This window comes from Capsella rubella, unplaced genomic scaffold (assembly GCF_000375325.1).
Source record: "Capsella rubella cultivar Monte Gargano unplaced genomic scaffold, Caprub1_0 scaffold_7, whole genome shotgun sequence".
Taxonomy (NCBI): domain Eukaryota; kingdom Viridiplantae; phylum Streptophyta; class Magnoliopsida; order Brassicales; family Brassicaceae; genus Capsella; species Capsella rubella.
Genome location: NW_006238917.1, coordinates 137,003 through 164,027, shown reverse-complemented (window position 1 = coordinate 164,027; position 27,025 = coordinate 137,003). Strand labels below are relative to the sequence as shown.

Sequence of the window (27,025 nt, the reverse complement as noted above, 5' to 3'; positions counted from 1 at the left end):
ATGAATCTTCCTCCTCCCTCCTCCCTTTTTTTTAATGACAAGTGAAAAGACCCGCGCTGTGATTGATGAGTTGATGACTGATCGATCTTGGGCTATATTTGTTCTGCTGCTCTACTTTTCTAAGAAAATACTCACAAATATACTTCACTATAATAATGTTTTACAAAAAATAAAAATATTATTTGTATGGGGGGAAACAGAAGATGGAAGGAGTACATTTATCGTCGGGAGAATCGATGATGACTCGCTCTGCTATTCACACCACCGACCGACGTACGTACCGACCTTTCTTTATTATTATTATTTTATTTTAATATCATTACCATCGCTTTGACGTTTGGGCTGGGCCATGAATGAATCTTTGTTATGGCCCAATCCCTTGCAGCATGCAAAGATAAGAAATAATAATAAATCCCAACCTTTGGAGTACCCACACCCAATCCCGAATTCTATCTGCAAGAGTCAATAGATAGGAGGAGTTGGAGAATGGAAGGGATGTGGACACTTGCTGAGCCTGAGAGGTGTGGTCTCTTTTGTACTTTTGTAGAAAGGGGGACAGATTTGGAGAATATTTAATGGGACAAATAAACACGTACGTTTGCTCCCTCCTCTCCTGAGAAGAGGCCAAGATTCTGTTTTCCATTTGCTTCTTTTGATTTTTCCACTTGCGTCTCTGGAAATCAAACTGACCTTCTATTTGGTGTGTTCACGTCTTTACCGGAGATGTCTATATGCATTCCCCTTGTTGTGCAGGTGCTTCCTTCATTGGTGATATCTTCTTTTCCCTACAACAGATTGCATAAGTCAAGTCTCTCTCTCTCTTATGGCGGCTAATAAGGCAAAGCAGAGACCGGCAAAGCTTTCAGTCTACCTTTACATTCCCAATCTCGTTGGTCCGTGTTTTTTTTCCTGTTTAAAGATGTCAATCTTTCTTTCTATTGAAACCATATGACTAGGGGGCTTTTACTTTTGATGTTACTGTTACATGCAAAATGCCAGGCTACCTGAGAGTTCTCTTGAACTGCATTGCCTTTTCCAACAAGACACTCTTCTCGCTCTTGTACTTTTTCAGGTCAGATTATCCTTTTCATACCAACCTAACCTCATCTTCTTCTCCTCTCTTTCTGTGTGTCTGCTACTTGTTTCATATCCAATGTGCTTTTTTCCAGTTTTTGTTGTGATGCTGTCGATGGATGGTGCGCTCGTAAATTCAACCAAGGTGCTCTTATCATTCTCCCCATCTCATTCTTAGCCCATTATTGCTTCTTCTCTTTTTTTTTTCGTTCCTGTATGATCTTGACATTTATCAAGAATATGGAACTCCAGTGTTGCTTGTGTTGGGTTTCAACGTAGTAGTATTTTGTTATTGATCTATAGTTTTGCACGCAGAAACACTTTACTGTTGTTCTACAGTACTAAAAACGATAGAGATTGATATTGACACACATCTCTTTTCTTCTTCCCCATGCAGTCTCTACATTTGGAGCTGTTCTGGACATGGTTACAGATAGGTGAATCTTCCGCTAGATTCAACCTGCTTATTCTTTTGAATTTATATAACATTTTATCATAACATTTGGGGTCTGTGCTTGGATACAGAGTCAGCACAGCCTGTCTTCTCGTGATTCTCTCCCAAATATACAAGTGTGGATATTATCTACAACTGCCGTTTCTCATAACGTTTTATACTTAAATCCTATGTTTAACACAGTCTTGGACTTTCATAACTATAAACAGGCCTAGCTTGGTTTTCCTGTCATTGCTGGCTTTAGATATCGCTAGTCACTGGCTCCAAATGTATAGGTACGCTTTGTTGCAACTTAAACTCTTCTTTCAACTTGTATTCTTCTTGGACATACCAAAGCAGGAAATTAATACTTGATTCACAGTACATTTCTTTCAGGGAAGACCAGCCATAAGGATGTGAAAGATAGCACAAGCTGGCTCTGTAGACTCTACTATGGAAACCGGATGCTCATGGGTTATTGCTGTGTTTCCTGCGAGGTAATTGGATACATTTATATCTGAGCTAGATAAAATTTTTGGATGCATTTCTTTTGGGAGACACTGACTTTTCTCAACTGACTACAGGTTCTTTATATTATCCTTCTTCTCATAGCAAAGAAGCAAACGGAAGACCTGATGAACGTGAGAGCTTCTCTTCTATTATCTTCCCCTTTTATCTCTTAAGCTTATCTTCTGCTCTAATCTTGTGGGTTCCAAATGTTTTCATTCTTCAGGTGGTAGTTGAATCATTGACGCAAATTTCACCACTCTCTATACTCTTAACTTTGAACATATTTGGCTGGTTGATCAAGCAGATCATCAATGTGATTCAGGTAAGTCTGATCCAGAAATATTCAATCCCTTCAATAGAGTAGGCGGTTCTTATCTGTTTTTTCGTTTTTTTTTTTGTTTTTTTTCTGTGGACGCGTGTGTCAGATGAAAACGGCTGCAGATGTTTGTGTTTTGTATGACATAGAGAAACATCATAAGGCTTAACCTATTGTGCTCTTTGAATTGTCTCGTGTTTAACTCTTTTGTACGAGAATTTGTGTACATAAGAATCCATCTTGTTTAGTGGTGGATGTAGATATAAAACTCTGGTCTTTGTTTTCTATGAGATTAAAGATACTTGATTGCAACCTTGAATCCATTCACTCTTTTCTCAGAAATTTATACATTGCTTTGCTTGTCAACTAACAATCTCTACGTTGAAGCCTTGTTCCTCCTATTCTTCATTCAATAAAAACGAGCTTTTTGTTCACCGCTGAACCTTGCCTTGTGGTTTTATTAATCCTTTCTAATCTATATAGTATTTCTATATCTATATATCATTTGGGGGATAAATTGTAAGAAATTTTTCTCAATCTCACAAATTTAATATAGAAAAAGTAAAGAAATAAATTCGTAAATTGAATAAAAAAATATACAGTTAGAAGATTATAATCAATTTCCACTAGAAATGTTATTTAACAATGTTAATTATTTTAAGTTTTTATTTCCCCGTGCGACAACGCACGGGCTGACATCCCTAGTAATACTAAAAGCAAAATACACAGTTATAGATGGATAATCTTGAAGCAAAGGTGAAAACTGTTCTGTAGATGAGAAGAATCACAATCTTTTCACTACGCTCTACCATCCTTCTTGCTCACGGGACAAGGCTTCCGCAATCGAAATGAGACTTTTTCAACAGCATCCGAGAAAGGAAAGACGACAAGAACCTGTCTCTGAACAGGTTCATCCACTTCCCTCTGCTCTGCTGTATGAGACCTACTGTATATGCCGTTGTTATCAGATCAATGCTTCTCCATTTCCTTTCTCCTGCATACTTCTTCAAGCCTTCTTCAATCCGCTTATAACTATCTTCTTCTTCTTCTTCTTCTTTTGTTTCACTTTTCAGATGCTTAGCTTTTATAGCTTCGCCAAGACAACGAGCGAGGATAACTCCATCTTCCATGGCTGAGCAACCGCCTTGTCCGATATCAGGAGTCATCGGGTGAAGCGCATCCCCTGCAACGCATACGTTGTCTTTTGTGATGTTTGACCATAGGAGTTCCCAAGGAGGTCGGTACTTCAGTCGAGACATCACCATGCTATCAAGATCAGTGGTCTCCACGACACTCTTAATGTTTTCAGGTAAGTCTTTGATCTTGTTCAGCACAAACTCTTTCAAAATTTCCGGATTTGTCTCCTCGTCTACCAAGCGCAAGGAGAAGAGTCAATAACAGTAGAAAATATGAACAACAACTTGTAGATGAAAGGTAAAGTTCCAGTTACCTATATCAGTGGAGGTGTGGGTTAGGAACCAGTAGACAGTGTTGTGGTCACAGGGGATAAAACCCGAACGAACACCGTTTCCATAGAACTGGAAGAACTTCTTTCCAAATCCATGGCCTAACGGGAAATGTGTAAGCCCTCGGATCGCTAACCTTGCAGTTGTAGCCGGAGTTTTGAAGCCTAGCCACTTACCAACCACTGAATACACTCCGTCGCACCCTACCAAAACCTGAATGTCGTTTAGAAACACTAGAATATCCGTAGCATGACCAGGCCTGAGATGGTCTACAGAGGACATGAAGTTTAGTTACTACCTTGGTTTTGAGAATGGTCCCGTCAGAGAGATGAACCATCTTGTAGTGTCCAGACAATTCGATATGAACAACCTTAGACGAAAACCTTATGGTCTCCTCAGGCAACTCAGCTGCTAGGGCCTCTAACAACAGCTTCCTCTGTACGCATCGAGACTCATATTCTCTGACACAAGATAATTGAAATTTTTTCTTACTTACTGTGTAGAATCATATGTTTTGTGCAAGAGAAGAAGAAGAAGCATACTCGGATTCTGGAAACAGCATCTCTTTACAAGGATTGCCCGCAGAAATGGGTCCAACCACCCATCTGTATCAAGATCAAGTAATGAGTTCCCTAGTTGATATGAAAATACTAATAATAGTGTCAGTTTGATACCCTTGGAGGCGATCATGGAGACTACGAACATGCTGAGAAACGCCAAGAGCTTCCATGGCCTTCCAAGCATTGAACCAAGTGGTAAAGGCGAATCCTGTCGCTCTCAGTTTCTCCGAAGATTCCAGCACCAGGCTTCTGATCCCAAGCCTGTGACACACACCACTTTTGTTAACTTACTCTGCTTAATAATAATAACTCAGACGGCATAGACACACACCTATGGAGCCCAACTGCCGTGGAAAGGCCAGAGATTCCGGCGCCCACGATGACGATATCTAAAGTACCTTCTTCTTCCATTAGAAACTAGTATGAAAAGCTCTGCTTGTTTCTTCCTCTCTTATATATTTTTTTTTATTATTTTAAGTAAAGAAGTGGAAGATGGGCAAGTCAAACAAGGCACCGCCCATTCTAGGCAGGCGGCTATATAATAACATATCGAATTGAATCTTGTATAGTTTTATGGAGTTATTATACGTACTTTTTTATCCCCTGCCAGAAAAAAACTCACATTCTAAATTTATATAATCTTATAAAACACACACTGCTTTGCTTGTTTGAAGATATCAAAATTCAACGAAACGTATAAGGAGGGTCAAAGGCGAAGCTGACGAGAAGCCTCGTGTTTTTGTAAGCTTTGCCTGCTCCATCGTGAAGCCGGACTGCTCTAACTCCGGACTTTAATTCCGGCAGAGGAAGACACGTCTGCCCCGCGAAATCATTCTGTGTGTCATTGTCGTAGTCTTGCACTTTGAACCACAGAAGCGCCAATTCTGGAACAGAGACCTGAAACAGGAACTCATCGTTGCTCCATGTAGGAAACCACTGATCGACAGCCGTTTCTGTTCTGTAAGAGACCGTGTCTCTGGCTACTCCTGCAATTCCAGTCTGAAGTGCAACACACAATTACTCTGAATGGGTCAGGATCAAGAAGGTGTAGTTTAAATGTGGTTCTTGTTTACCTTTACGAAGAAATCTGGAGGAGAGTATTGATCAAAGTGTGTCTGAGGGAAATCCAAATCCCATCCTTCGCCAGTGTAAATCTTCACCTTGAGAGTGGTCTTTATGGGAAGCCTTTTGCTAGGGTCGAAGAGTGTGTTCTCTTTTAGCAAGATGGCAGGCTTTTTAACGTACCCACATCCACCATTCGCCCTGAACATTCCTTGCATCATCCATAGTTGCTTCCCATGTCCCTTTCCAACATTAAAATATTAACCATTTTTATTACAAGTATCTCAAACGGTGTACATACATGATGAGCCACTTCCACTTACTTGCATGTTAAATGCAACCAACTGGGCACCGTGTGTCCACCCAACTAGAGGATCATAGTTTGACGAGTCCACTCTTGTACCCTTTGGATATATCCTCACCAGATTCCTCTGTGTAAACCTGTTTTGTTTTTAATTTATCCAACTTCGATCAAAGGTTCAACATGTACTTGACTCATCTCATCCCGCTGTATATTTTGTTACTTTACCTTACAACATCCGTTCCTCTGGTTTTAACCATAGTCTCAAGCCACTGTTCGTCCATGCTAATCCTTCGAGGCTTCTCTGGATCATCACTCAAACAATCCTTCAAAGGGTTTTTGCAGTTTCCAGCCTGAATTGCGATCAAATCTTTATATCCCACAGCTTCACTCTCCAATTCTTCTTCTTCAAGAATCTTGTTTTCTCTTCTCCATGCCATGTTATTACTCTGCCACAACAGAGAAAATATATGAATGTTTGCAAAACCATTCCCATTTCGCGGTTAGATCAATTCTTCTCACACTTGCTGGTATGCTCCAAGAAGTCTCTTTAACCATTGGAGTTCTTGTGGTCTGTACAGTTTGGCTCTCAAGATACTCCTTTGGAGGCTTCGTTGAGATCAGAATCTTCTTCTTAAGCTCTTCTGGTGATGGAAAATGCTTACGATTCTCTGATCCACAACGAAACAGCATCTCTCTGAATGTTTTGGTTAACATCTACAAACATAATATTATCAGTTAAATTAGTAATAAGTAACTTTTTCTCAAATTAGGAAATATATACTCTGTTCTGCAAAAGCATATCACCTTAGCAACTTGCCCTTGAAGCTTGGGAGGTAAATGATCTTCGAGAGTGATGATGACTGGATAGTCAGACACGTGAAACGCGTTATCCTTAATGGCGTTCAGACATTTCTGCAGATCTTCATGCGATGTAAGTGTCCTGATGAGAGAACCAAAAAGATGAGAAACTCTGTTTTTTTTTTTTTTAATAACTTGGAGTCTGTGGATTAGAGGGACCAACCCGCCATGACGAACTTCAGCAGCGTTCCCTGAAGGATTAGGCCATAAGTCGAGCTCGATCACCTTTACGCCTTTTCTGAGAGCATGCACGATCGGTTCTACGCTGCTTCTGCTGTTCACTTGGTTCCCGGTCAAGTAAGAGTTGTGTCCCGTGTACACAAAGTAATGCGCTAGCGGGGCCTTCATGTCATGATGGACCTTAACCCAATCAAGAGCTCCATATATTATTAGTTATATGTATATATATATGTATATATATTAAAAAGAAGAAGAAGAAAAAAAGATTCAAAAAGTTACGAGGCCAGGCAAGGGAAGAGGAGAGTTGGTATCGCTGAAGAGGTAGCGATAGAAGGCGTCGAGATGAAAAAGTCCGTGATGATGAAAAACGTTGTGAGGTTTAACGCTGTGGAAGATACCCTGCACGTAGTCCAAGCCAGCGTGGCGTTCTCCTTGGACATCACTCAGGAATCTTAGAATCTCTTGGGAAGACATCTTGCCGTTTCTTGAGTAAGCTTCGAAGAGTCTCTTGATGCTCACCGGTGGCTGCCTCGTTTTCGCCTTGAAGCTTCTGCTACAACAGAAGCACACTTTGAAACTCTCCGACATTTGTTGCTTCTTTTTTTTTTTTTTTTGTCAAGTTCTGATGAGAAACATACACAAACATAGTGAGCGTATATGATATGCTGTGAAAGTGATGAAGAATATATGCTCGTGTCATCATCATCAGCAGCAGCATCATCATCATCTCAAGGAACGTGTCTCGATCGCTCTTCCATTGAATAAATTAATTATACTTATTATAAGGAAAAGCAAACTTGTTTATGCATGGCTACTAATTAAAACCTTTTTATAAGAGGGATCAAATACACATATTGATGCATGGGTCCGATGAAAACATAAAGGACCAGTAGACATCTCTATATTGTCACGTCTTTTCTAATGGGAGGGGGATATATGCTAACTACTACTGCCTTTTTGAGGTGCCAATTAAAGAGAGCACTCATAGTAGCATCAAATCTTTTATTTTGTGTATTCTTTTTTTTTTTTTTTTTTTGTTCTGTGAGATTATATATATAATAGGGAGAAAAGTGAAGGTATTGAGAGATGATTGGATAATGAAGTTGGTCCAGAAGTGAGAGAGAGAGAGGTTGGATTTTTATGTGTGATTGATGGATGGAAGCTATAATATATGTTCTGTAAGTAGGGACCCTTCTCCACAGTCCACAGCACCCCGACCTATTTTATTAGTGATCATTATTATTTTATTTTATTTTTTTGGTATTTTTCTCTAATGTAAAGTTCACACAACATTATACATAATTTACTTCACTACAGGGGTTATCGGGCGAGTTATCAGATAGCTAGATTACGGAATATCCACAATCTCATGGAGTGTACTGTAATTCTATTTGTTGAGAAATTTGTATTTTTTTTAATTTTTCAAAAGGGGTTTTGCATGCATCAATTTTGGACTAGGCAAAGTTAAAGAATATATAGAACATTGAAAAAATTATGATCGTGGACTTATTCATGTTTTAGAAACAAATCTTTTTTTTTTATAGAAAAATAGTTAATTTAAAGTTGGGTGAGTCTATTTCCCTTCTTATGGAGCTGAAATATCAAAAACGAGGTGCTTCTTCTTCTATTATTGGTACTACAAAAGTATTTAAATAAACTACAAAAGAAAAAAGAGAGAGAGAGTCGATGGTGGAGAAAGGGCCAAATTTTTAGTGGTACATATACAATTAATATGAAAAATTAAATAATGTTAGGTAAAGTGACATATCTCACTTTATCCCTATCACTTTCACCGGCCCCAAAATCTTTTATTTTTTCGTTATATAACTTAAAAACATTTGTTTATCTTATTAAAAAAATTAATTCGTCAAGCCAAAGCCTCTCTCTTCTCTCTTTTTATTAACTCTGTACTAATTAATACATATATAAAAATCTCAGGGTCTTGGACCACCACTTTGATGGGCATTAAACGTTTGATACAAATTGTATGTGGGGGGGGGGGGGGGAGAAAAAAGAAAAAGGAAAATATGAAAGATTCATGAATCCACATAATATTATTTGTAGACTGGTACGTACATGATGATCTTCTTTTATACCACTACAGTGTATATATATATATATATATATATTCTCTCCGCCTTAAAATCCTGATTATAATAGTATAACAAAACAAACAGCCAAACAGGAAGAAACAAGAAAAAAGAAAAAGGAAAATATGAAAGATTCATGAATCCACATAATATTATTTGTAGACTGGTACGTACATGATGATCTTCTTTTATACCACTACAGTGTATATATATATATATATATATATATTCTCTCCGCCTTAAAATCCTGATTATAATAGTATAACAAAACAAACAGCCAAACAGGAAGAAACAAAACGTGTGAGTAAAACTGTAAAAGTAAGTAAAGCAAGCAAATATGAATGAATGAATGGATAAGTTGTTTAGAAGAAAAAGTATTATCTTTCAGTTAAATATGATACGGGTATAGCTAATGTAAACAAACAGTTTGAATATTATATAATGTGTGATTTTCTATTAATTAATTACGAATATCAGAAGAGAAGACTGAGAATAATTATATATATATATATATATGTCAACAATAGTTTCTTTCTCTATATAGTTGTCTAAATTCGTGAGCAATAATAATAATAAGGGAAACTAGTGTGTGTGTGTGTGAATCTAGGGAGAGGAATGGAGCCCAAAGCTGGGACCATTGATGTGCTGGCTCGGACCTCTCCATCGTTGGTCTTTTATGGGTCTTGTCTCCTACGCTATTTATAAGCTACAAGAAAAGAAGATGAAGATTCACTAAAAGAGTACTACATAATAGACATTATCGGCGCGCGTTCGAGACTCTCTATCTCTATTACAAGTATAATATTATTAGCAAAAATCACTTATATATATATATATATATATATATATATATATATTGGGGGTATTTAATTTGCCGGTCCACCATTATTGGTCATAGCTTTGTAAGCCAAATACAAAAAGAGAGAAGTCTCAGTTATAAAAACTCTTCAATTGATCCACTGTTTACGTGCGCGACATCCTAAGTTGAAGTTTGTGTGAGACTTGTTTCAGATACATAAGATAGAGCTTCTTTTTTGTCAATCGGTCGTCTTTCTTCTTCTTCATCCGCTCGGTTCATAAATAAACCCTTTTTTTTTTTTTAATTTTATTAATTAATAAAAGACCTACTAAAATATGGGTGTGATGGAGAAATAGTACATTTTTGAAACTTAATTATAAAACTAGTACAATCACTATTTACAATTAGGAAACTAGTACATTATCACTATTTGCTACTATTTTGTTAACCTTTAAGCACTCAAAAAACATATTATTTACAAGTATGCCATTAGAATAATTATATAATGATTATATAATATAATTCGTACATCATATTTTATGTACAGAAGTGTAAAAACATATATTTGTACAATAATAAAAATATTACACAATAACATCCATACAACATATTAGTGTACGAATATGTACATAAATATGCATAAATTCATATATCATAGTAGTTGTACAGATAAAAATGTGTAATTTTTTATACATGCGTACATATAGTAAGCTGTACGGGGTACTCTGTACATATAATCAAGTGTACACAAACGTCTGTACATATACTAAATTGTACAAATACGTCTGTACATATACTCTGTACATCTAATCAAGTGTACACAAACGTCTGTACATATACTAAATTATACAAATACGTCTGTACATATGCTAAAATGTACAAAAAATATATACATATAAAATGTATTTAAATTATACTAAGCAAAATGCATATCAAATTATAGAGAAAAAAACATAGATTTTTGTGAATAAAAAAAAAAGTTTGAAAAAAAAATACAAAACCAAGAATTTTTAGTTATTAGAATGTTGGGGTAAGAATATTTAAAAGAATAAAATAAAAAAAAACAAAAAGAAAAACGAAAATCGGAAAAAAACAAAAAATGCCCTCCCTTGTCATTTTTTTTCTACTTCTTTTTCTATCTCACAAAATCTCTATCTCACTAGTGTACTACTTTGCCAATTTTGAATAGTAAATGTATCACTTCCCCAATTAATTTCTCAAAATGTACTAAATATCTAATTAGTCCCTAAAATATTCTCTAAAAGAAAATTGGGGGATGAGAGTTTATTGATACAATACAATAGTAGTAGTAGTTATCCCTGGGCATATAATCCGGATCCGAAAAAACCGATCCGAACCGATCCGAAAAATCCGATTTGGATCGGTTTCGGTTACTATGTAAAAACCGATCGGATTTTATGTTGAACATGATTCGGATTTCGGATTTAAACCGATCCGAACCGAAATCCGATCGGTTATCTGCTAACCCGAATACACATGGTCTAATACATCACATAGTATACATATAATCTCTATGTTTTTGTACTTCAACGCTCAAACCTCTTTTTTACGTCGGATTGTTCGGATTTAGAGTGTAAGTTTCGGATTTATAGTGTAGAATCCGAATCCGAAACCGATCCGAAATATGATTCGGTTTAAACTCGGATTTGTAATAAAATTTGAAAACCGATCCGAATCCGAAAAAATCCGAACCGATCCGATCCGAAAATCAGTCGGATTCTAATCAGATTCTATATATCCCAATCCGAAAAATCCGAACTCCGAATAATCCGATCCGATCCGACCCGAAAATCCGAACGCCCAGGGCTAGTAGTAGTAGTAGTAAGGGGGAGGGAGGGAGAGAGAGGGGTAATAAAAGAATAATTAAATGTTGGGTTGATCCGTAGATCTACAACTCTCTCTCTCTCTCTCTCAGAAATTCCACGCCCACATCTTGAATAATCCCTTCTTCTTCTTTCTTTCTTTCTTTCTTTCTTTCTTGCTCGACAAAACTCACAGCTGTGTCGTTAGATTCCCATCTTGCAAGGTAAAGTTTCCCTTCTTTCTTTCTTTTGGTTGCTATTACGAAACCTGTTTTGAATCTGCCCACCGCCCGCACAATCTTAGTTTCCCTTTTCTTTAGAATTCGTTTTTTCTACTGTTTCTTTGGCTTGCCTTTACCAAATCCACAACCCCTCTTCAACTCTATTTCACAGCTCTCTTTCCTTCGCACCATCCATCCACTTTGCAATTACATAGATTCACTTCTTTTCTCATTTTTATCAACTTGGACCAGTATTACTAGTAGCAATCGATAGATTGAGATTTCTCACCCTTTTTTTTTCTTTTGCTATTTGTTTGTCTTTGGCGGACACTGCAGTGTTCATTTCAGCAGCTTCTTGCCAAGAAAAGAGCACGCCTCTTTTTCATTTTTAGTCAGTCTTAAGCTGTCCGCTGTTTGCGGCTCCTGCAGCTTCCTTTCTTTTTTTTTTTTTTTTTTGTGTGTGGAGAAATTCAGAGAGCTGTGATTTGATTGTTATCTTAGAATAAAACTGCCAAGTTTCTATGTTGTGGTGGTGGATGAGATGAGGGATGCTATCCGGGTTGATGAACTTTCTCAATGCCTGTCTCTGGCCACGGTCAGATCAGCAGGCACGTTCTGCCTCAGATTCTGGCGGCCGGCAAGAGGGACTCCTTTGGTACCGAGACTCCGGTCAGCACGTCTTTGGTGACTTCTCCATGGCCGTTGTTCAAGCCAACAGCTTGCTCGAGGACCAGAGCCAGCTCGAGTCTGGCTCTCTATCCTCCCTCGACTCTGCTCCCTTTGGCACCTTTGTTGGCGTCTACGACGGCCACGGTGGCCCTGAGACCTCCCGCTTCATCAATGATCATATGTTCCACCACCTCAAGAGTCAGTCTCTCTTCTTTCTTTTCTCTTTCTTTCTTATTTGGTAATTCTTAAACTTAGATAGCACGCAATTTCTCTAGCACTCTTTTTCATTCCACAATCTCTCTTATCTTCGTCTGGTGCACAGGGTTTACTGCGGAGCAACAGTGTATGTCATCGGAGGTGATTAAAAAAGCCTTCCAAGCGACCGAAGAAGGTTTCCTATCTATAGTTACCAATCAGTTTCCAACTAGACCTCAGATAGCCACTGTGGGATCGTGCTGTCTTGTAAGCGTCATCTGCGATGGGAAGCTCTATGTGGCCAACGCGGGGGACTCCCGGGCAGTGCTGGGACAAGTCATGAGGGTGACTGGGGAGGCTCACGCCACCCAGCTCTCGGCCGAGCACAACGCATCTATAGAGTCAGTGCGCCGGGAACTTCAATCCCTGCATCCGGATCATCCCGATATTGTGCTTCTGAAACATAACGTCTGGCGAGTAAAAGGCATCATTCAGGTATAAACAAAAACTAGTCCAGAAAGAAAAGAAAAAGTTATCTGTGTGTATTTCTGAGTGGCTTCCGGTATTTTGACTATCTCAGGTTTCAAGATCCATTGGTGATGTGTATTTGAAACGGCCAGAGTTCAACAGGGAACCTCTGTATGCCAAATTCCGCCTAAGGTCACCGTTCAGCAAGCCATTACTGAGTGCAGAGCCGGCGATCACGGTGCATACACTGGAGCCGCACGATGAGTTTATAATATGCGCTTCAGATGGACTCTGGGAGCATATGAGTAACCAAGAAGCAGTAGATATCGTCCAGAATCACCCGCGTAACGTGAGAACCCTCCCTGTTTCTTTGTCTAAAGATTAAGAGAGAGCGGAAGAATATATAATAACTCTCTTGTTGTTTCTGGGTGGGAATGACAGGGGATTGCAAAGCGGCTGGTGAAAGTAGCGCTTCAAGAAGCGGCAAAGAAGAGAGAGATGAGATACTCAGACCTGAAGAAGATTGACAGAGGGGTGAGGCGACATTTCCACGATGACATAACAGTGATAGTTGTCTTCTTTGATACGAACCTAGTGAGCAGAGCAAGCTTGTTGAGAGGACCGGCAGTGTCAGTGAGGGGAGCTGGTGTGAACCTGCCTCACAACACATTGGCGCCTTGCACAACCCCCACACCTGGCGCCTCCTGACCCTGCCTCCCCTCCCCCACCCACTATTGAATTTTACGCTCTCCTCTTCTAAATTCTTTTCTAAGATCTCTTCTTCTGTAACTATATATATATATATATATATATATATTTGATTATTACTGCTATTATTATCATTGACTGGGGGAAAGGATAAACAAGTGCTAGTTTTGTTGGTTCCCTCCTCTTTTGTTAGCTGTGGACTTGAGCAAAGAAATGGTCACAACGAATATTTATTCTTCTTCGCTCTCTCTCCTCATCTTTCAACTCATTGCTTATTAGCTTCATATTAATAGACCTTTCCTCCGCAGTTGACACTATGCTTGGTTTTGTTCCCAGCCAATCAGCGAGTCTTAGCTCTCATACAATTCTTTTGCCTAAGAGAGTTTTCATCTTTCTTTCTTATAATGAAACATTCTCTATTCTCTCTCCATTATCAAATCTCCCCTAGCAAATTCAATAGGAAAAAAATCAACAACTATTTTTGTGTTTCTATACTTTTCAATTTTTTTTTTTAAAAAGTTAATTTTTGACAGTTTTTTTTTAGTAATGAGTTGATAAATATTTAGAGTAATTATTAGTGGAAAATTCTTATAACACTGTATATGGAAGGTTTTGTTTTTATGTTCTAGAAAAATGTTGTTTTCTAATAGTATATACTTACGTACTAGAAATAAAATAAAGAGAAAATAATTAATTTGATAATATGGACACGTAAAAAAGGGTATAAACGTAAATTGGCTAAAAACGATAAAATTGATATTGAAATCGAATCGGTGGTAATGAATGTTATAGTCCACCACCATAGATCTTCACCTCTCTCGCTCTCGCTCTCGCTCTCTGTCTGTCTCCTTCCTCTACAGATCTTTTGGATTTAGCAGAAAGAGGTACATACATACATATACAATGTCTCTCCGACGATTTATCCATATTCTTTCCTCTCTTCGTTTGTTTTGGATTTGAATTGTTGTTTGGTTTTCATGCTCTTCGCTCGCCCTGAAATTTGGTTGATCCGATTGAGAAATCCATTGTGAGAGCTCGGAGTTTATATATATTAGAGTCTTATTTGCTGACATCTTTTGTTGTTGTTTGGTTTGGTCTGATTTGTGAAGATCGGAAAATGGGTGCTGCTGAAAACAACCTTGAAATGGAGGGTACCCTGGAGATCGGCATGGGTAAGTCCTTTGTTTATTTCAAATGTGAGCTACATGGGATCTTATTTGCTCTACTGCCAGTCTCCATGGATCTTTGCTACTAAAGCTTATGCGTTGATTCTTTCATTTGCGTGCTTTTCTTTTCCTCTGCCTCAGAGTATAGAACTGTCTCTGGTGTTGCTGGACCTCTTGTCATCCTTGAAAAAGTCAAGGTATCTTTTGGTTTCTGATTCAATTTTTGTCTTCTTCTTATTCTCTTCTCCCATGGATGGATGATCCTGCTTCTTTTTTCCCTCCAGGGGCCTAAATACCAAGAAATTGTCAATATTCGTCTTGGGGATGGAACTACCCGTCGTGGTCAAGTTCTCGAAGTTGATGGAGAGAAAGCTGTTGTTCAGGTTTCTCAACTTTTCTTCTTTTCAATTTCTCTCTGCTCCTCTAGTCTCAAGTCTGATGCTTAATTGAACAAAACAATGCTGGGGGTTCACTTATTTATAAATTTCTTTTTAAGGTTTTCGAGGGAACATCTGGGATTGACAACAAGTACACAACTGTGCAATTTACAGGAGAGGTATTGTTTTTGCTATGGAGTAGAAAATTAATCATTTTCTTTTTGTGTTGTAATATACCCTTTCATGGCCTCACTTTGTTTTCCTCAGGTTTTGAAAACTCCTGTTTCTTTGGATATGCTTGGTCGTATCTTCAATGGTTCAGGGAAGCCCATTGACAACGGTCCACCTATATTGCCAGAGGCGTACTTGGATATTTCTGGTGAGCTGCTTTAGCATCTTGCCACATGATTAAATCCAATATTCAATCACAGGGATATAATTCTAGACTTCTGTTTCTCCAGGAAGTTCTATTAATCCCAGTGAGAGAACCTATCCTGAAGAGATGATTCAGACAGGGATATCCACCATTGATGTCATGAACTCTATTGCCAGAGGACAGAAGATTCCTCTCTTTTCTGCTGCAGGTCTTCCCCACAATGAAATTGCTGCTCAGATTTGCCGTCAGGCTGGTTTGGTTAAGCGTTTAGAGAAGTCGGATAATCTTCTCGAGGTAACACGATTTCAACATTACTCATTTACTTGTCCGTGTCTACAGCTGGAAATTGGTTTGTTACAATCATTACAGTGATCCTTTAAACAGTTAGACATACCCATTACAAAATAAATTTAGGGGGTTAAAGTAGGCTTTTCTTTCTTGAATCCTTTTTCAATGGGAGTACTGCAATACTCTGTTTGATTTGGTAAAATCTAGAGTAAGTAATTAGTTGTGTAATGCCATATTTTTTAATATGTCAAAAACAGTATCACATTGCTCCATTTATGTGAATTTGCAGCACCAAGAGGATGATAACTTCGCCATTGTGTTCGCAGCAATGGGTGTGAACATGGAGACTGCCCAATTTTTCAAACGTGATTTCGAGGAGAATGGTTCGATGGAGAGAGTGACTCTTTTCCTTAACTTGGCAAGTCTCGCAGTCACATTATGGACATCTTGATGCAAATTTTAGTTCCAATCTTTCTTTTTGATGGTTTCTCAACCTGTTTCTTGTACAGGCAAATGACCCCACTATTGAGCGGATCATCACTCCTCGTATTGCTCTCACAACGGCTGAGTACTTGGCGTATGAGTGTGGCAAGCATGTCCTTGTCATTCTCACAGACATGAGTTCCTACGCTGATGCTCTTCGTGAGGTGATAACCTATATTCACATGCACTGTTCACAACTCATGTACTTTGAAATGATAGGAAACCTGACATAGTGTTTAACGTTGACTAACACCCTTAGGTCTCTGCTGCCCGTGAAGAAGTGCCTGGAAGGCGTGGTTATCCAGGTTACATGTACACAGACTTGGCTACCATATACGAAAGAGCGGGGAGAATTGAGGGGAGGAAAGGTTCCATCACTCAAATCCCCATTTTGACCATGCCAAACGATGGTAACTCCGACCTGCTATTTTCATGAACTCACTTGACATTTATTCTTTGTGATAGCAATGCTTGACCTATGTTTTGACATTTGATCAAATAGCTTTTTTACTGAGGAATATTTGTTGCTCCTATATTAATGGTTTGATGAGCAGTGAATAATTCTGTTCGAGATTTCCAACTTTTTGCTCCCCTTTCTCTGTCCAGATATCACTCATCCCACACCAGATCTGACAGGATACATTACAGAGGGTCAAATCTATATTGACCGACAACTTCACAATAGACAGGTACACTTTTTTAGAAGATAGTTGGTTCAAAGGTCTTATCATAACCAGTATTACTACAAGGTGATTTTAGCCTTCATGACAAACATATAAACGTTGTAGCAATCCTATATGTGGACTTTTGATTAAGTCTGTTATATTCAGAACTACCCCTTCAGTAATTAGATATATAGAGAGCAAGTGGAAAAAAATAAAATAATCTTGGGAACGGAAACATCTTGGTCATGACTTCAAAATACTGACATTTGATTCATGCATCCGCAAGCTAAAGACTAGAACTGATAGTAATTGGTGTTTCTTTAGTGAACAGTCCTTGTGCATATATTGTATTGTGTATTTTCTGTAAAATCAGAAATGGCAGTAACTTGAATGCTGTTTCACTTCAGTTATTGTGTAGCTGTAAGAAGTTGTTCTAGTTTTTCGGATACGAACTGTCCTAAAAGTTTATTTAAAATACCAATTATCTCTGTGCTCCCAGATATACCCTCCGATCAATGTCTTGCCATCTCTATCTCGTCTCATGAAGGTAAGTGTGGGGGATTCAAAATGAATTAGATGAAGCCAGGTGATCACTTGTTAAAGGAATCTGACTTTGTATTGTAGAGTGCCATTGGTGAGGGTATGACTCGCAGGGACCACTCTGATGTTTCTAATCAAGTAAGACTTTATTTCTTGTGTCACTATTTCCACCATCGTAGATAATCTTGGTTTAAAGTTTTACTTGTCAAATTTTTGTCTTCTTTTTGTGATTTCAGTTGTATGCGAACTACGCTATTGGAAAGGACGTTCAGGCCATGAAAGCCGTGGTTGGAGAAGAAGCTCTTTCGTCTGAGGATCTGGTCTCTCTATTCTTTTTTCTTTTACTACACAATCTAAACGCTTCCCATTTCTTATTCCTCTAACACTTTTTCTCTCTGATGCAAACAGCTATATCTTGAGTTCTTGGACAAATTCGAGAGGAAGTTTGTGGCTCAGGGAGCTTACGATACCCGGAATATCTTCCAGTCACTCGACCTGGCATGGACACTCCTGCGAATCTTCCCCCGTGAGTTGCTTCACCGTATACCCGCGAAAACCCTTGACCAGTTTTACAGCCGCGACGCAACCAACTGAAAAACAGAGTTTCTACTTTCTACAACGTTGGTATGATGATATGTCGAAATGCTTGTTTGTTTGTTACTTCTGCGGTTGGTTCGCACCTCTGTGCCGTCCGTCCCAATAAATGGTGTTTGTTCCCAGTCGCTAGACCCTTTATTTTATTTACTTCGTAACCGAGCAAGCAGGTTGATTATTCTTTTTGGAAGAGAGATTAAGGTTCTTGTGTAATTTATGAGTTTTGTTTTTTCGTTTTGTTAAATTTTTTGTTTTATTTTTTGGTACCAAATTACTGGTTAAGAACAAATACATTTGTTGGTCTTATCACCGATCATGAATAATGCAGCTATTTTTTTTCCTACACGTTGGGTTCTGTTGTCTTATCAACAAATATAATTCAAAAGGCGTGTGTATGTTTGGCAAATTAGAAAAATCGGGATTGAATACAACCGCATAGAGAGCCTATCAAACGAGAATTAAAAAAAACTAGTGTATTATGTATCTGTCTCAACCAGCTTTAGAAGTTCTAACTACTTTTGGCAGCTCAACGGAATTAAGGTCCCCAGGATAAGGAGTCCAGAGCCCAAAACCACCTCGACTTTCTTTCAAACTCTCTCCTTTACCTTTGAGTTCATGTAGACTCTTGACCCACTCGATCTTCGAGGAATGCTCTCGGATGTGAGGGTGCAGTTCGAAGAGAGAGTTGTACTCACAGTTCTGGAACATAAACACCTTGAAGGCTCCTTTTAGTCTGTCCACTACGTACCCAAAGCTTAGCTGGTCCCTCGGTGTAAACAGGTGCACCTCATTGAACCACAGGCAGCTGAATAGATTGTTCATTGCAGTGTGCTCTCTTATGATCACCGCTCCTTCTGGAACATCTGTGTAATGCAAGACAAGAAGCTTAGCAATCAATAAGGCGCATGATGATTTTGATGTTTTTGCTATGGTCTTTACCACTAACAGTGCTCTTTTTTATACTCCATGGCTCCAAACCCTCGTATCGATATATTTTCATATGAAGATCAACCAGAGGTCGGGCGTATCGCTTTCTCCTCTTGCACGCATCAGCTTCCTCATATATGTTCCGGTGGTGTTTGTGTTGAGCAATAGCAAAAGTATGCTTCCCACGCCACAAATACCTGAAATTGAGATGAAACAGAAATATGCATCTTTTAGTACTCTCCTGGTAACGCATAGACTGATAGTGGATATCAATCCTGTGCTAATATGAACACTGAGTCTGCTAGATCACTTGGATAAACAGGTCGTTTGCATATTCATACCTTTCTAATATAAGCAAGGGATCAACAATAAGCTCCATTTTCCCATCAATCCAAATGCTGTACTGTGCTTCAGGGAATAACCTGTGAGTTAAGATTTTGGGGACTTTACCGTTCCGCCTAGGTTCATCATATGGAGGAGTTTTCAGTAGAATAACACGCCAAATGCCAACCCATTTGCCCCCTTGAACATCTTTCCTCACAGTAGTATTTTGTTGTAAGAAATCAAGAGAGACCTCATCTACGACCATAAGGAAACAGAAGAGATTCTTGGAACGCTGGCTTATGTTTGATGGCTGGTGGGGTTCATCATATGCATCGAAAATCCCTGTGGCAACCACAAATCTGCATTTCTTTACGTATGTTTTATCGAGGGATGACATTTCAGCCCCACCACGTGGCATAAATCCGCAATGGACCTGAAACGTTTTGAGTAGGTGATTAGAAGTTATATATAGTAAGAAGAATGGTGGAAGAGGTTACAAGGCTTTCACCTTCATCTGAGGTTTCAGTTGAAAGCTTTCCTGCCGTTGGGACCAGCTAATGTTTCCGCCAAATAGAGGAAACTGAGACTTAGAGGATTCATCCTCTGTTATGTAGGTAAGATTTGTGACAATGGTATCAGCGGTTTTACCAGTGGGAAGGAGCACCTTATCAGGGTCATAGAGAACAGGAATGGGGCATCCTAAACATGAAATACAAAAGAAGAAGAGTAGCTAAGAGCGTGAAGTTAGAAAAAGATAGATAGGTAAGGTGGGTTTGAAAACTGACGGTGCTGGGGTTTAGGAACAAATCCAATAGTGTCTAGCATGACATAGAGTCTGCCTTCTTTGTTGCAAATAGCTGGGCGAAAGTGAATTACAAAGAAGATCAAAGGATAATACAAAAAAAAAAGAGACAAGTTGCGTAGAGGTGGAAGAAAGGGAATGAATACCTGAGAAGAAAGAAAGAGAAGATTGACAAGACCAAACATGAAACAAGAGGGCAACGAGAATGAGGAGCATCCAGACAATGCCTCCAACAAGAAGCAAGCGGAGGAAGCCAGCCTTCCACAGTTTTTTCAAAGTGTAGTCAGTATGAAGTCTGGTGGGAGAGAAGAAGCCAGCCTCGGCATCATCTGCAACATTTTTTGGATTAGCTTCTTCTCTGGATATCATCATAGTCATAGGTCATCTTATCTATAATCTATTCTAATGCTCTCTCGAGAACAAAAAAAAAAAAGAAAACAAAGAGGAGAAAGATGACCTTTAGATTGTGCGTTATGATAGCTCCTTTCACCCCGGCGGCTCAAGCGCACAGAGAGCGATCGCTGGGAGTCACTCATCATAGCTCACCAACACATACATACATACATGGATGCTAATAGTAATGTTGTAGGCAGAACAAACCGTAGCGGAGCAATCGAATCCAATGAGCCAAAGCGGATCTCAGATCAACTTTGGAGAGAAATCAATCCTACTAATGGACTTGAAAATCTCGAATTATCTGAAATCTTTGCTTCTTCTTTGTTTGTGATCGAATGGATCTAGAAGAAGAACGAAACGATTCTTCAATTCACCGCTCTCTCGGTTTACTGAAATTGTTCACTCGCTGGACCGGACCGGACCGGTTCACCTTACTAGTAATTTTATTCATTAGTAGAGTCATCCGAGATCAAAGGTCGTCGGAAAAAAAAAGAGATCCAAAGGGTTTGGAGAGATGGAGGGAGAGTTGATGGAGGCAGATATAGTGGTGCCTTGGCGTTTGAGCTTTAAGAAGATTCAAGCCTTTGATAAGTACCCCAAAGGCCAGTCCACCCGAAGGTGGAAACACCTCAAGCAGATTCTTCAAGCTGAGAATTTCCACGACTCTTCTCCCGACCTACCCAATTGTAACTTCCTACCTACTTTGTCTTACCTCTCATTCTAATCAAAATGGATTTTTTTTTTATTTCGAGTCTTTGTCTTTACTGCGCAGATGTTAACATTGAGTCGCCTCCATCCACTCAACCATGCAAGCGAATTTGCGATATTACTGGATACGAGGTCAGGTCCGCTGTGTCCTTGTAGCTTTTCTTTCTTTCTTTCTTTCTGTTTTCAGATCCAAATCAGCTTTTGTCTAATCACGCACGCAGGCACCCTATGTTGACCCAAGGACTAATCTCCGGTATGCGAATGCCCATGTTTTCAAGACTCTCAGGTCACTTTCTCCCGACCAAGTCCACCAGTATCTCTCCATTCGCAATGCTGCTGTTGTTCTCAAGTAGCACCTTTCACGATCTTTTCTTTTACTTGTTTCTTACTTTTGTAAACCCAACAAACAAACATGTTTTGATCCTTAATTCTTGTTATTTATGGTCTTATAATTAGGAGATATCTATCTTGTATCAATGATCTTTTGTGGTATACTAGAACAGAGTTTGATTTCCTTCAAGAGTAATACATTGGTTTGGATACCGAAATAGACTCTGATTCTTTCTACATCAACAATATCACGTCTACTACAAGAGACAATCTTATGCTGCCTTCCTCATGGGGCTGCTTTCCTCAAGATCAAAGCCAATATGTAACAAAGAGCAGCGTCTACCGACGATAACGCAACAATGAAGACGGCTACCAGACAGAGACTCAGTGTGGCAGTCTTGAGCTGTTTGTTCCCATAACAAAAAAAGTTACAGCTAGTCTCCCTCTCTCATATGTATGTAACAAAAAAAAAACAAAGACAGATGACAGAAAGAACACATACCGTGCTTGCAAAACTTGGCCACTCTATGTATTTGAGCTGACTCGGTTGCTCAGCCATGAAAGAGAAGAGAGACCTCGTGCTCCTTTTGTTATTTTTTTAAGAGAAAGATGGACAACAGAAAGCAATTCAATTCTCAAGACTCTTCCAGCAAACAATGATGTGGGAGAATATAATATAGTATAATACCAGACGATGTCTCTAAGAAGGCTCAGCCATAAGGGCTCTTCTTCGGGTAGCTTGTTAAGAGAGCTCCAACTTTGACGAGCGAAACCTACTGATACCACCGAGCCATACCCACCCGCATGCTTATGATTACCGACTCTCCCATTGATACTCTACAAAACAAAGGAGGAAAACCACACTCTCACACGGAGCTAATTGAAAACCTTGCTAAGCTCTTCATGGAAAGTTGAATTTACCGAATCCCCAGAAAACTTGAAGCAACTGAGTCCGAACCCATTGCGTCTTTCAATCCGGTGTGACGGAGCCAATCCGATTAAACCTATCAATCAAAATCCAAGGAGGATCAGAAGCAGTGAAAATACAGAAAAGCCAGTGGATCGAGAATAATGACCTGAAACGTTTGTGAGCAGACCCGGCGAAACCACCATCATCATCCTCCCCTAAAGCCACCGAGAGTTGGAGGAAGACTGGCCGCGCTAAGTCGCATCTATCGACAGGGCTTCGATTATTTATGGGCCTTTTTGGGCTTACAATTACCTGGACTAACAAGCCCGTTCCAGTTTTGCAATTTAATTTTGGTTTGGTGGAATATGAAAACAGAAGGATAAAATTATAATTTGTCGACAAAAAAAAAAAAAAGGATAAAATTATAATTACATGAGCGCAATGGAACCTCTTTGCCCTGCCCGTTTAGATATTCTTGTTTAAGCATATCGATGTTTTTCAAAATGTCCACGATGATGATAACATCAAACTGAACTAAACTAAACCTTTTCCTTTTCGTACCACATGCTGTTTATTTTTCTGTCAAGATAAATACATGTCTTTACATATCTCAGCATTAGATCCTCACCCGTCCTCCTCGTCATTCGAAATCTCAACATCTGCTTCACCATTCTCGTCCTCCTCCCCACTAGCATCATCATCTGAACTCTCATCACTAGATTCAACGTCAGAATCATCATCATCATCATCATCATCATCCACATTATACCCGTGGAACCATCGAGGGTTACCAGAAACTGAATCCTGTTTGCAAGAAGCATACAAAAAAATTAGTATACCTTCCAAAACCAAATTAGCCTCCTGTCACATGTTTTGTATCCAAAGTACCATTCCTTTTAATATAGGCCATATATTCTTCAAACACATAAACATCTATAAAGCATCCGAACGAGGTTAGGTAATAGATGGCATTACCTGTTTTGCATTTCCCGGTGACATGGGTCTCTCGGTTCCTCCAGGCGTCCAGATTTTTATATCAGTTTCAATTCCACTGCTACACATCAGTGGCATGTGAGGATGAGATTCTACACAATTGACAACATGTTTGTCTGCTTCTATGGCACGGAGAAGCTCTCCATCTTTCTTCCTCCATATGAATATTCTGCCACAGTCAGAGCCACTAACCACATACTCACACTTGGGTCCAAAAAAGTTGACACCTTTGACTGTTTTAAGGTTCTTGTGCTCTTTATAAACCTGCGGCGTCCTCCTCTCCTGAGTTTTAGTTGAAGAGGGATTTGGGGCTGGGCCAAGCCCCATATCAGGGGTGAAAAGATAGATAAACTCGTCAATATATGAAGCAAGGAGCTCACTTTGATCTGAGAAAGCTAGACCTGTTATTCCTACATGGTCGTTTCCAATCAAATGGCGAGGACAGAAGTGGTCAACGGGTTGGGTAAAATTATACCAACCCTCTGATCGATAGCTGCGAATATCATACACACGAGCATACTCGTCCATTCCAGCCACCGCAAAAAGACCTGGGTTCCTCGGATCAACTGCAATTGCATGCAAGTAGACAATTAAATTGTACTTTGCTTCTTTACAAGTGAAAAGATTTGTAGCCACCCGAGTCCTAAGATCAAACTGAAAACAATGTTGCTGTTATAGGCGGCCTAGGCTAAGAAAACAAAGTGCAAGGATTGCTCAGCAGAGGAACATAACTCACATGCTTTACAACCCCATCCTCACCACAAGTATAGAATGAGAATGGACTCCCCGGCTCAACAGCCAATTTGTGGACGGGTCCTTGATGTTCACCCAACAAAGAAGTCTCTACTTGTCCAGATTCAAGAATTTTGGAATAGCGGACCTGTTACGAAATCCAATATGAATGCAAAAGAGGGCATTAGACAGCTTAAGGGAAACATAAGCAAGACCTATCTAGAGATGGTGTGTGTAAATCATTGCAGGTATGAGATTTATAATAACGAAATTAAACTAGAGAAAAAGGAAAGGACTGCACATGTAAGCTGAAGAAGAGAAGCGGGTGCCACCTGCTTATCAGCAGCAGATGTGACAATGCTAAGATCATCGGAGAAAGGCATAAATTTGGCTTGGAAAATATTGTCAGAGTGGCCGGAATTGAAAGAGAGTTTGACAGAAGCAGACTGCCAATCCCAAAGGATAACTTGTTTGTCATCAGAACCTGAAAGCAAGATATCTCCATCTGCGTTGAAACTGACAGTGTTGACACAACCCTTATGCTTAAAGAGCTTCTTGTGAAGACCCAGACGGCGCAATAGATCCTGGTTAGACAAAAATCTCAGTGAGTGATGTCAATTATATGTGCCAAGACATACACGCTTTGGTTTACTGACATTTAGAATTGAAAAAGCAAACACATTATGAAAGCAATAGAATGAATGCAAGTAAAACACAAGACAAATAGAGATAATTGAGAAAGAATCTAAAAAGATGCCATCTACAACTACAAAGCATGGTTAGGTTAGGGGAGGGGTTGTTTAGCATAAAACAACAAAGAAAAAAGCAAAACATGATGATTGATGAAAGCACAATTTAGAGGAAAGAACATGAATAAGAAAACCCTCCTAGAGGCTGGAGTTGGAATCAGAAAACCAGAATAGGAGAAGAAGGCAAAGGCGAGGAGAGAGAGAGAGAGAGAGACCTCGGAGGCTGCAAAACGGGTGGAGAAATTACGATTGGGTAAGAGACCAAGCTCTCTTTCCCACACACTCACCACCGAATGCTCTGTTCTCCGCCTTTTCGCCGCCCGTTCGCCGCTCATCGTCCCCACCAGATCGACTTTTTAGGTTAATTTGATTTGATCGTAAAGATTGAGAACGACTAGAAAAGAAGAAGAACAGACAAAGACCCCTCATAACTACCTTCTCTCTCCCTCTCTCTTTATATATATCATATATGTGCTCGTGTTTTGGGCCGCCAGCGAAGCCTCTCTCTCTCTCTGCCTTTAAAATCATCTTTAGAGGAACCCAAAAATTTGCATTTAGGTATTTTCCATTTAGAGGAGGAACCCAAAAAACTTGCACAAACAATTATAGTTTTGGGTGCATTTGCTTGGGTGGTGTCTGTAACGCCCCCGGACCGTTTCTAAGGCCGGACGAGCCGAGAGACGACCCGGACGCGTTACTGAGGGCGTGGCCGGATACGAGCGACCGAGGTTCCCGCGGTGGAGTACGGGTAAAGCAGGATCCCCGAGTCGGATCGCAGCCGAACCAGCCGTCCCTCTTCGTCCGAGCGCCGAGTCCGAGGCTTTGCAACCCCTATCTCGGACGACACGAACGAGGAGTTGTGCACTCCCATCGGCCCGGACAAAGCCGACGGGGGTGGAATTATATCAGCTCGAAAACGCCATGGTTTTTCCCAAAAAACTTCCTTTGATTACTTATGATAAAGTTTTACAAAACAAGTTTACCAAAGCGTTTTAATCATGGATCCATCGAGAAAATTATACATAATAGAAAAGTAATGTTTTTGCAAAAACATGAAAAATATCCTATCTCCGGCTCCTAATGTTTGCTACGGTCTAGACTCCTTATAAGAATAAACCTGCAAAACAAAATGAGCTTTGAGTATTCTAGCAATACTCAGTGAGCCGGATACCCCCAAATCTATCATGCAATTTTCCCCACCCCAAACCCCAAACAAACAAGCAACAACAGAGAAAGCGTTAGCGGAAGCATAGAAATCGAAACAAGCAAGACCAGCAAAGCAAGCAAGACAACTACGACTCGACTAGCCTAAATCTAGACTCGACTTGGCCTAAATCTAGACCCGACTTAGCCTAAATCTAGACTCGCTAGACTCCTTCCTATCCTATCGATAATCTGATCCGTTCCTTCACTCTTTTTCCATACATCTCAATCGCTCGGGACGAAACCACGAAGGCATTCGGTCCGGAGGATGCATCTGGTTGCATCGTCATGCAACATCTTGGGCTAGGCGCGAACTAGACACCAAGCAGCCTGGTCAAGACCTGAGAAACCACAAAGGTTACCTCTTCTTGACCCCATCACAGCATCAAGGAAACAGATTATCGAACCTAAGAATCAAATCTACCGATCTGAGACTAAGGACTCTCTCTAAAAGCAAGAAATTCTACTCGGAGAAGAATCACTACTAGAAGAGACAACAACAGCAAGCAACCAAACAATCCAAACAACCAACAAGCAACAAGCAACAAGCAAGCAAGGCAAACGAACAAGCAAGTGTGATCCTAGTCTAGGTGATAGTTCTTGGTGATTACTACGAAACTAGCCTAGCCGGATTATCATGTGGATTCGTTTTAGTTGGTCATATTATCAAGCACTATCTTGTAATTAGGCCGGATTGTTTAAGCATGCGGGTTCATTTTTGCAGAA

At 39.6% G+C, this 27,025-nt stretch overlaps 9 protein-coding genes across 15 annotated transcripts; 4 read left to right on the top strand and 5 right to left on the bottom strand.

The window, feature by feature from the left end:
* Positions 1 to 187: 187 nt before the first annotated feature.
* Positions 188 to 3,147, top strand: LOC17878351 (probable CDP-diacylglycerol--inositol 3-phosphatidyltransferase 2). Of its 4 annotated transcripts, none has more exons than XM_023778210.1 (12): positions 188 to 273; positions 386 to 592; positions 754 to 893; positions 1,000 to 1,072; positions 1,170 to 1,219; positions 1,472 to 1,511; positions 1,600 to 1,644; positions 1,738 to 1,803; positions 1,890 to 2,004; positions 2,092 to 2,148; positions 2,241 to 2,339; positions 3,063 to 3,147. In XM_023778210.1, the coding sequence occupies exons 3-12, from the start codon at positions 824 to 826 to the stop codon at positions 3,066 to 3,068; spliced, it is 621 nt and encodes a 206-aa protein (XP_023633978.1). In that variant the 5' UTR covers positions 188 to 273; positions 386 to 592; positions 754 to 823; the 3' UTR covers positions 3,069 to 3,147. The 4 variants fall into 4 exon arrangements, with proteins under 4 accessions (XP_023633978.1, XP_023633976.1, XP_023633975.1 ...); XM_023778208.1 differs by lacking the exon at positions 3,063 to 3,147 and adding an exon at positions 2,443 to 2,652 and having other exon boundaries at positions 386 to 521; XM_023778207.1 differs by lacking the exon at positions 3,063 to 3,147 and adding an exon at positions 2,443 to 2,652.
* LOC17880767 (monooxygenase 2) lies at positions 2,931 to 4,929 on the bottom strand. The gene is made up of 6 exons (XM_023778204.1): positions 4,691 to 4,929; positions 4,474 to 4,620; positions 4,342 to 4,404; positions 4,098 to 4,260; positions 3,784 to 4,012; positions 2,931 to 3,702 (listed from the first exon to the last, which is right to left on the bottom strand). Exons 1-6 carry the CDS (start codon positions 4,768 to 4,770, stop codon positions 3,155 to 3,157), a joined length of 1,230 nt encoding a protein of 409 aa, XP_023633972.1. The 5' UTR covers positions 4,771 to 4,929; the 3' UTR covers positions 2,931 to 3,154.
* Positions 4,907 to 7,536, bottom strand: LOC17877524 (phosphoinositide phospholipase C 3). Of its 2 annotated transcripts, XM_023778202.1 has the most exons (9): positions 7,402 to 7,536; positions 7,043 to 7,313; positions 6,747 to 6,943; positions 6,530 to 6,665; positions 6,245 to 6,439; positions 5,951 to 6,171; positions 5,745 to 5,862; positions 5,433 to 5,663; positions 4,907 to 5,358 (listed from the first exon to the last, which is right to left on the bottom strand). In XM_023778202.1, the coding sequence occupies exons 1-9, from the start codon at positions 7,488 to 7,490 to the stop codon at positions 5,044 to 5,046; spliced, it is 1,773 nt and encodes a 590-aa protein (XP_023633970.1). In that variant the 5' UTR covers positions 7,491 to 7,536; the 3' UTR covers positions 4,907 to 5,043. The 2 variants fall into 2 exon arrangements, with proteins under 2 accessions (XP_023633970.1, XP_023633971.1); XM_023778203.1 differs by having other exon boundaries at positions 7,043 to 7,536.
* A 4,032-nt stretch (positions 7,537 to 11,568) lies between these two features.
* LOC17880802 (probable protein phosphatase 2C 64) lies at positions 11,569 to 13,978 on the top strand. 3 transcript variants are annotated; one of them, XM_023778206.1, is made up of 5 exons: positions 11,569 to 11,699; positions 12,198 to 12,563; positions 12,688 to 13,055; positions 13,141 to 13,377; positions 13,470 to 13,978. In XM_023778206.1, exons 2-5 carry the CDS (start codon positions 12,245 to 12,247, stop codon positions 13,734 to 13,736), a joined length of 1,191 nt encoding a protein of 396 aa, XP_023633974.1. In that variant the 5' UTR covers positions 11,569 to 11,699; positions 12,198 to 12,244; the 3' UTR covers positions 13,737 to 13,978. The 3 variants fall into 3 exon arrangements, with proteins under 3 accessions (XP_023633974.1, XP_023633973.1, XP_006282642.1); XM_023778205.1 differs by having other exon boundaries at positions 12,033 to 12,563; XM_006282580.2 differs by lacking the exon at positions 11,569 to 11,699 and having other exon boundaries at positions 11,707 to 12,563.
* Positions 13,979 to 14,509: 531 nt separating this feature from the next.
* Positions 14,510 to 18,568, top strand: LOC17879360 (V-type proton ATPase subunit B2). Its single transcript, XM_006285320.2, has 15 exons — positions 14,510 to 14,620; positions 14,846 to 14,908; positions 15,044 to 15,099; positions 15,187 to 15,285; positions 15,399 to 15,458; positions 15,547 to 15,658; positions 15,741 to 15,949; positions 16,233 to 16,361; positions 16,453 to 16,590; positions 16,686 to 16,836; positions 17,033 to 17,115; positions 17,591 to 17,638; positions 17,716 to 17,769; positions 17,868 to 17,951; positions 18,040 to 18,568. The coding sequence occupies exons 2-15, from the start codon at positions 14,854 to 14,856 to the stop codon at positions 18,223 to 18,225; spliced, it is 1,464 nt and encodes a 487-aa protein (XP_006285382.1). The 5' UTR covers positions 14,510 to 14,620; positions 14,846 to 14,853; the 3' UTR covers positions 18,226 to 18,568.
* Positions 18,569 to 18,603: 35 nt separating this feature from the next.
* LOC17880010 lies at positions 18,604 to 20,836 on the bottom strand. Its single transcript, XM_006282883.2, has 7 exons — positions 20,736 to 20,836; positions 20,425 to 20,607; positions 20,262 to 20,333; positions 19,985 to 20,175; positions 19,494 to 19,909; positions 19,165 to 19,349; positions 18,604 to 19,088 (listed from the first exon to the last, which is right to left on the bottom strand). The coding sequence occupies exons 1-7, from the start codon at positions 20,815 to 20,817 to the stop codon at positions 18,715 to 18,717; spliced, it is 1,503 nt and encodes a 500-aa protein (XP_006282945.1). The 5' UTR covers positions 20,818 to 20,836; the 3' UTR covers positions 18,604 to 18,714.
* A 329-nt stretch (positions 20,837 to 21,165) lies between these two features.
* On the top strand, positions 21,166 to 21,896 carry LOC17877907 (chromatin-remodeling complex subunit ies6). The gene is made up of 3 exons (XM_006285167.2): positions 21,166 to 21,360; positions 21,447 to 21,514; positions 21,604 to 21,896. The coding sequence occupies exons 1-3, from the start codon at positions 21,189 to 21,191 to the stop codon at positions 21,733 to 21,735; spliced, it is 372 nt and encodes a 123-aa protein (XP_006285229.1). The 5' UTR covers positions 21,166 to 21,188; the 3' UTR covers positions 21,736 to 21,896.
* LOC17879190 lies at positions 21,875 to 22,894 on the bottom strand. The gene is made up of 5 exons (XM_023778211.1): positions 22,789 to 22,894; positions 22,634 to 22,716; positions 22,401 to 22,549; positions 22,215 to 22,296; positions 21,875 to 22,115 (listed from the first exon to the last, which is right to left on the bottom strand). Exons 1-5 carry the CDS (start codon positions 22,829 to 22,831, stop codon positions 21,999 to 22,001), a joined length of 474 nt encoding a protein of 157 aa, XP_023633979.1. The 5' UTR covers positions 22,832 to 22,894; the 3' UTR covers positions 21,875 to 21,998.
* Positions 22,895 to 23,055: 161 nt separating this feature from the next.
* Positions 23,056 to 25,564, bottom strand: LOC17880132 (DDB1- and CUL4-associated factor 8). The gene is made up of 5 exons (XM_006283643.2): positions 25,312 to 25,564; positions 24,680 to 24,931; positions 24,352 to 24,495; positions 23,598 to 24,269; positions 23,056 to 23,426 (listed from the first exon to the last, which is right to left on the bottom strand). Exons 1-5 carry the CDS (start codon positions 25,429 to 25,431, stop codon positions 23,247 to 23,249), a joined length of 1,368 nt encoding a protein of 455 aa, XP_006283705.1. The 5' UTR covers positions 25,432 to 25,564; the 3' UTR covers positions 23,056 to 23,246.
* Between the last annotated feature and the right edge of the window lie 1,461 nt (positions 25,565 to 27,025).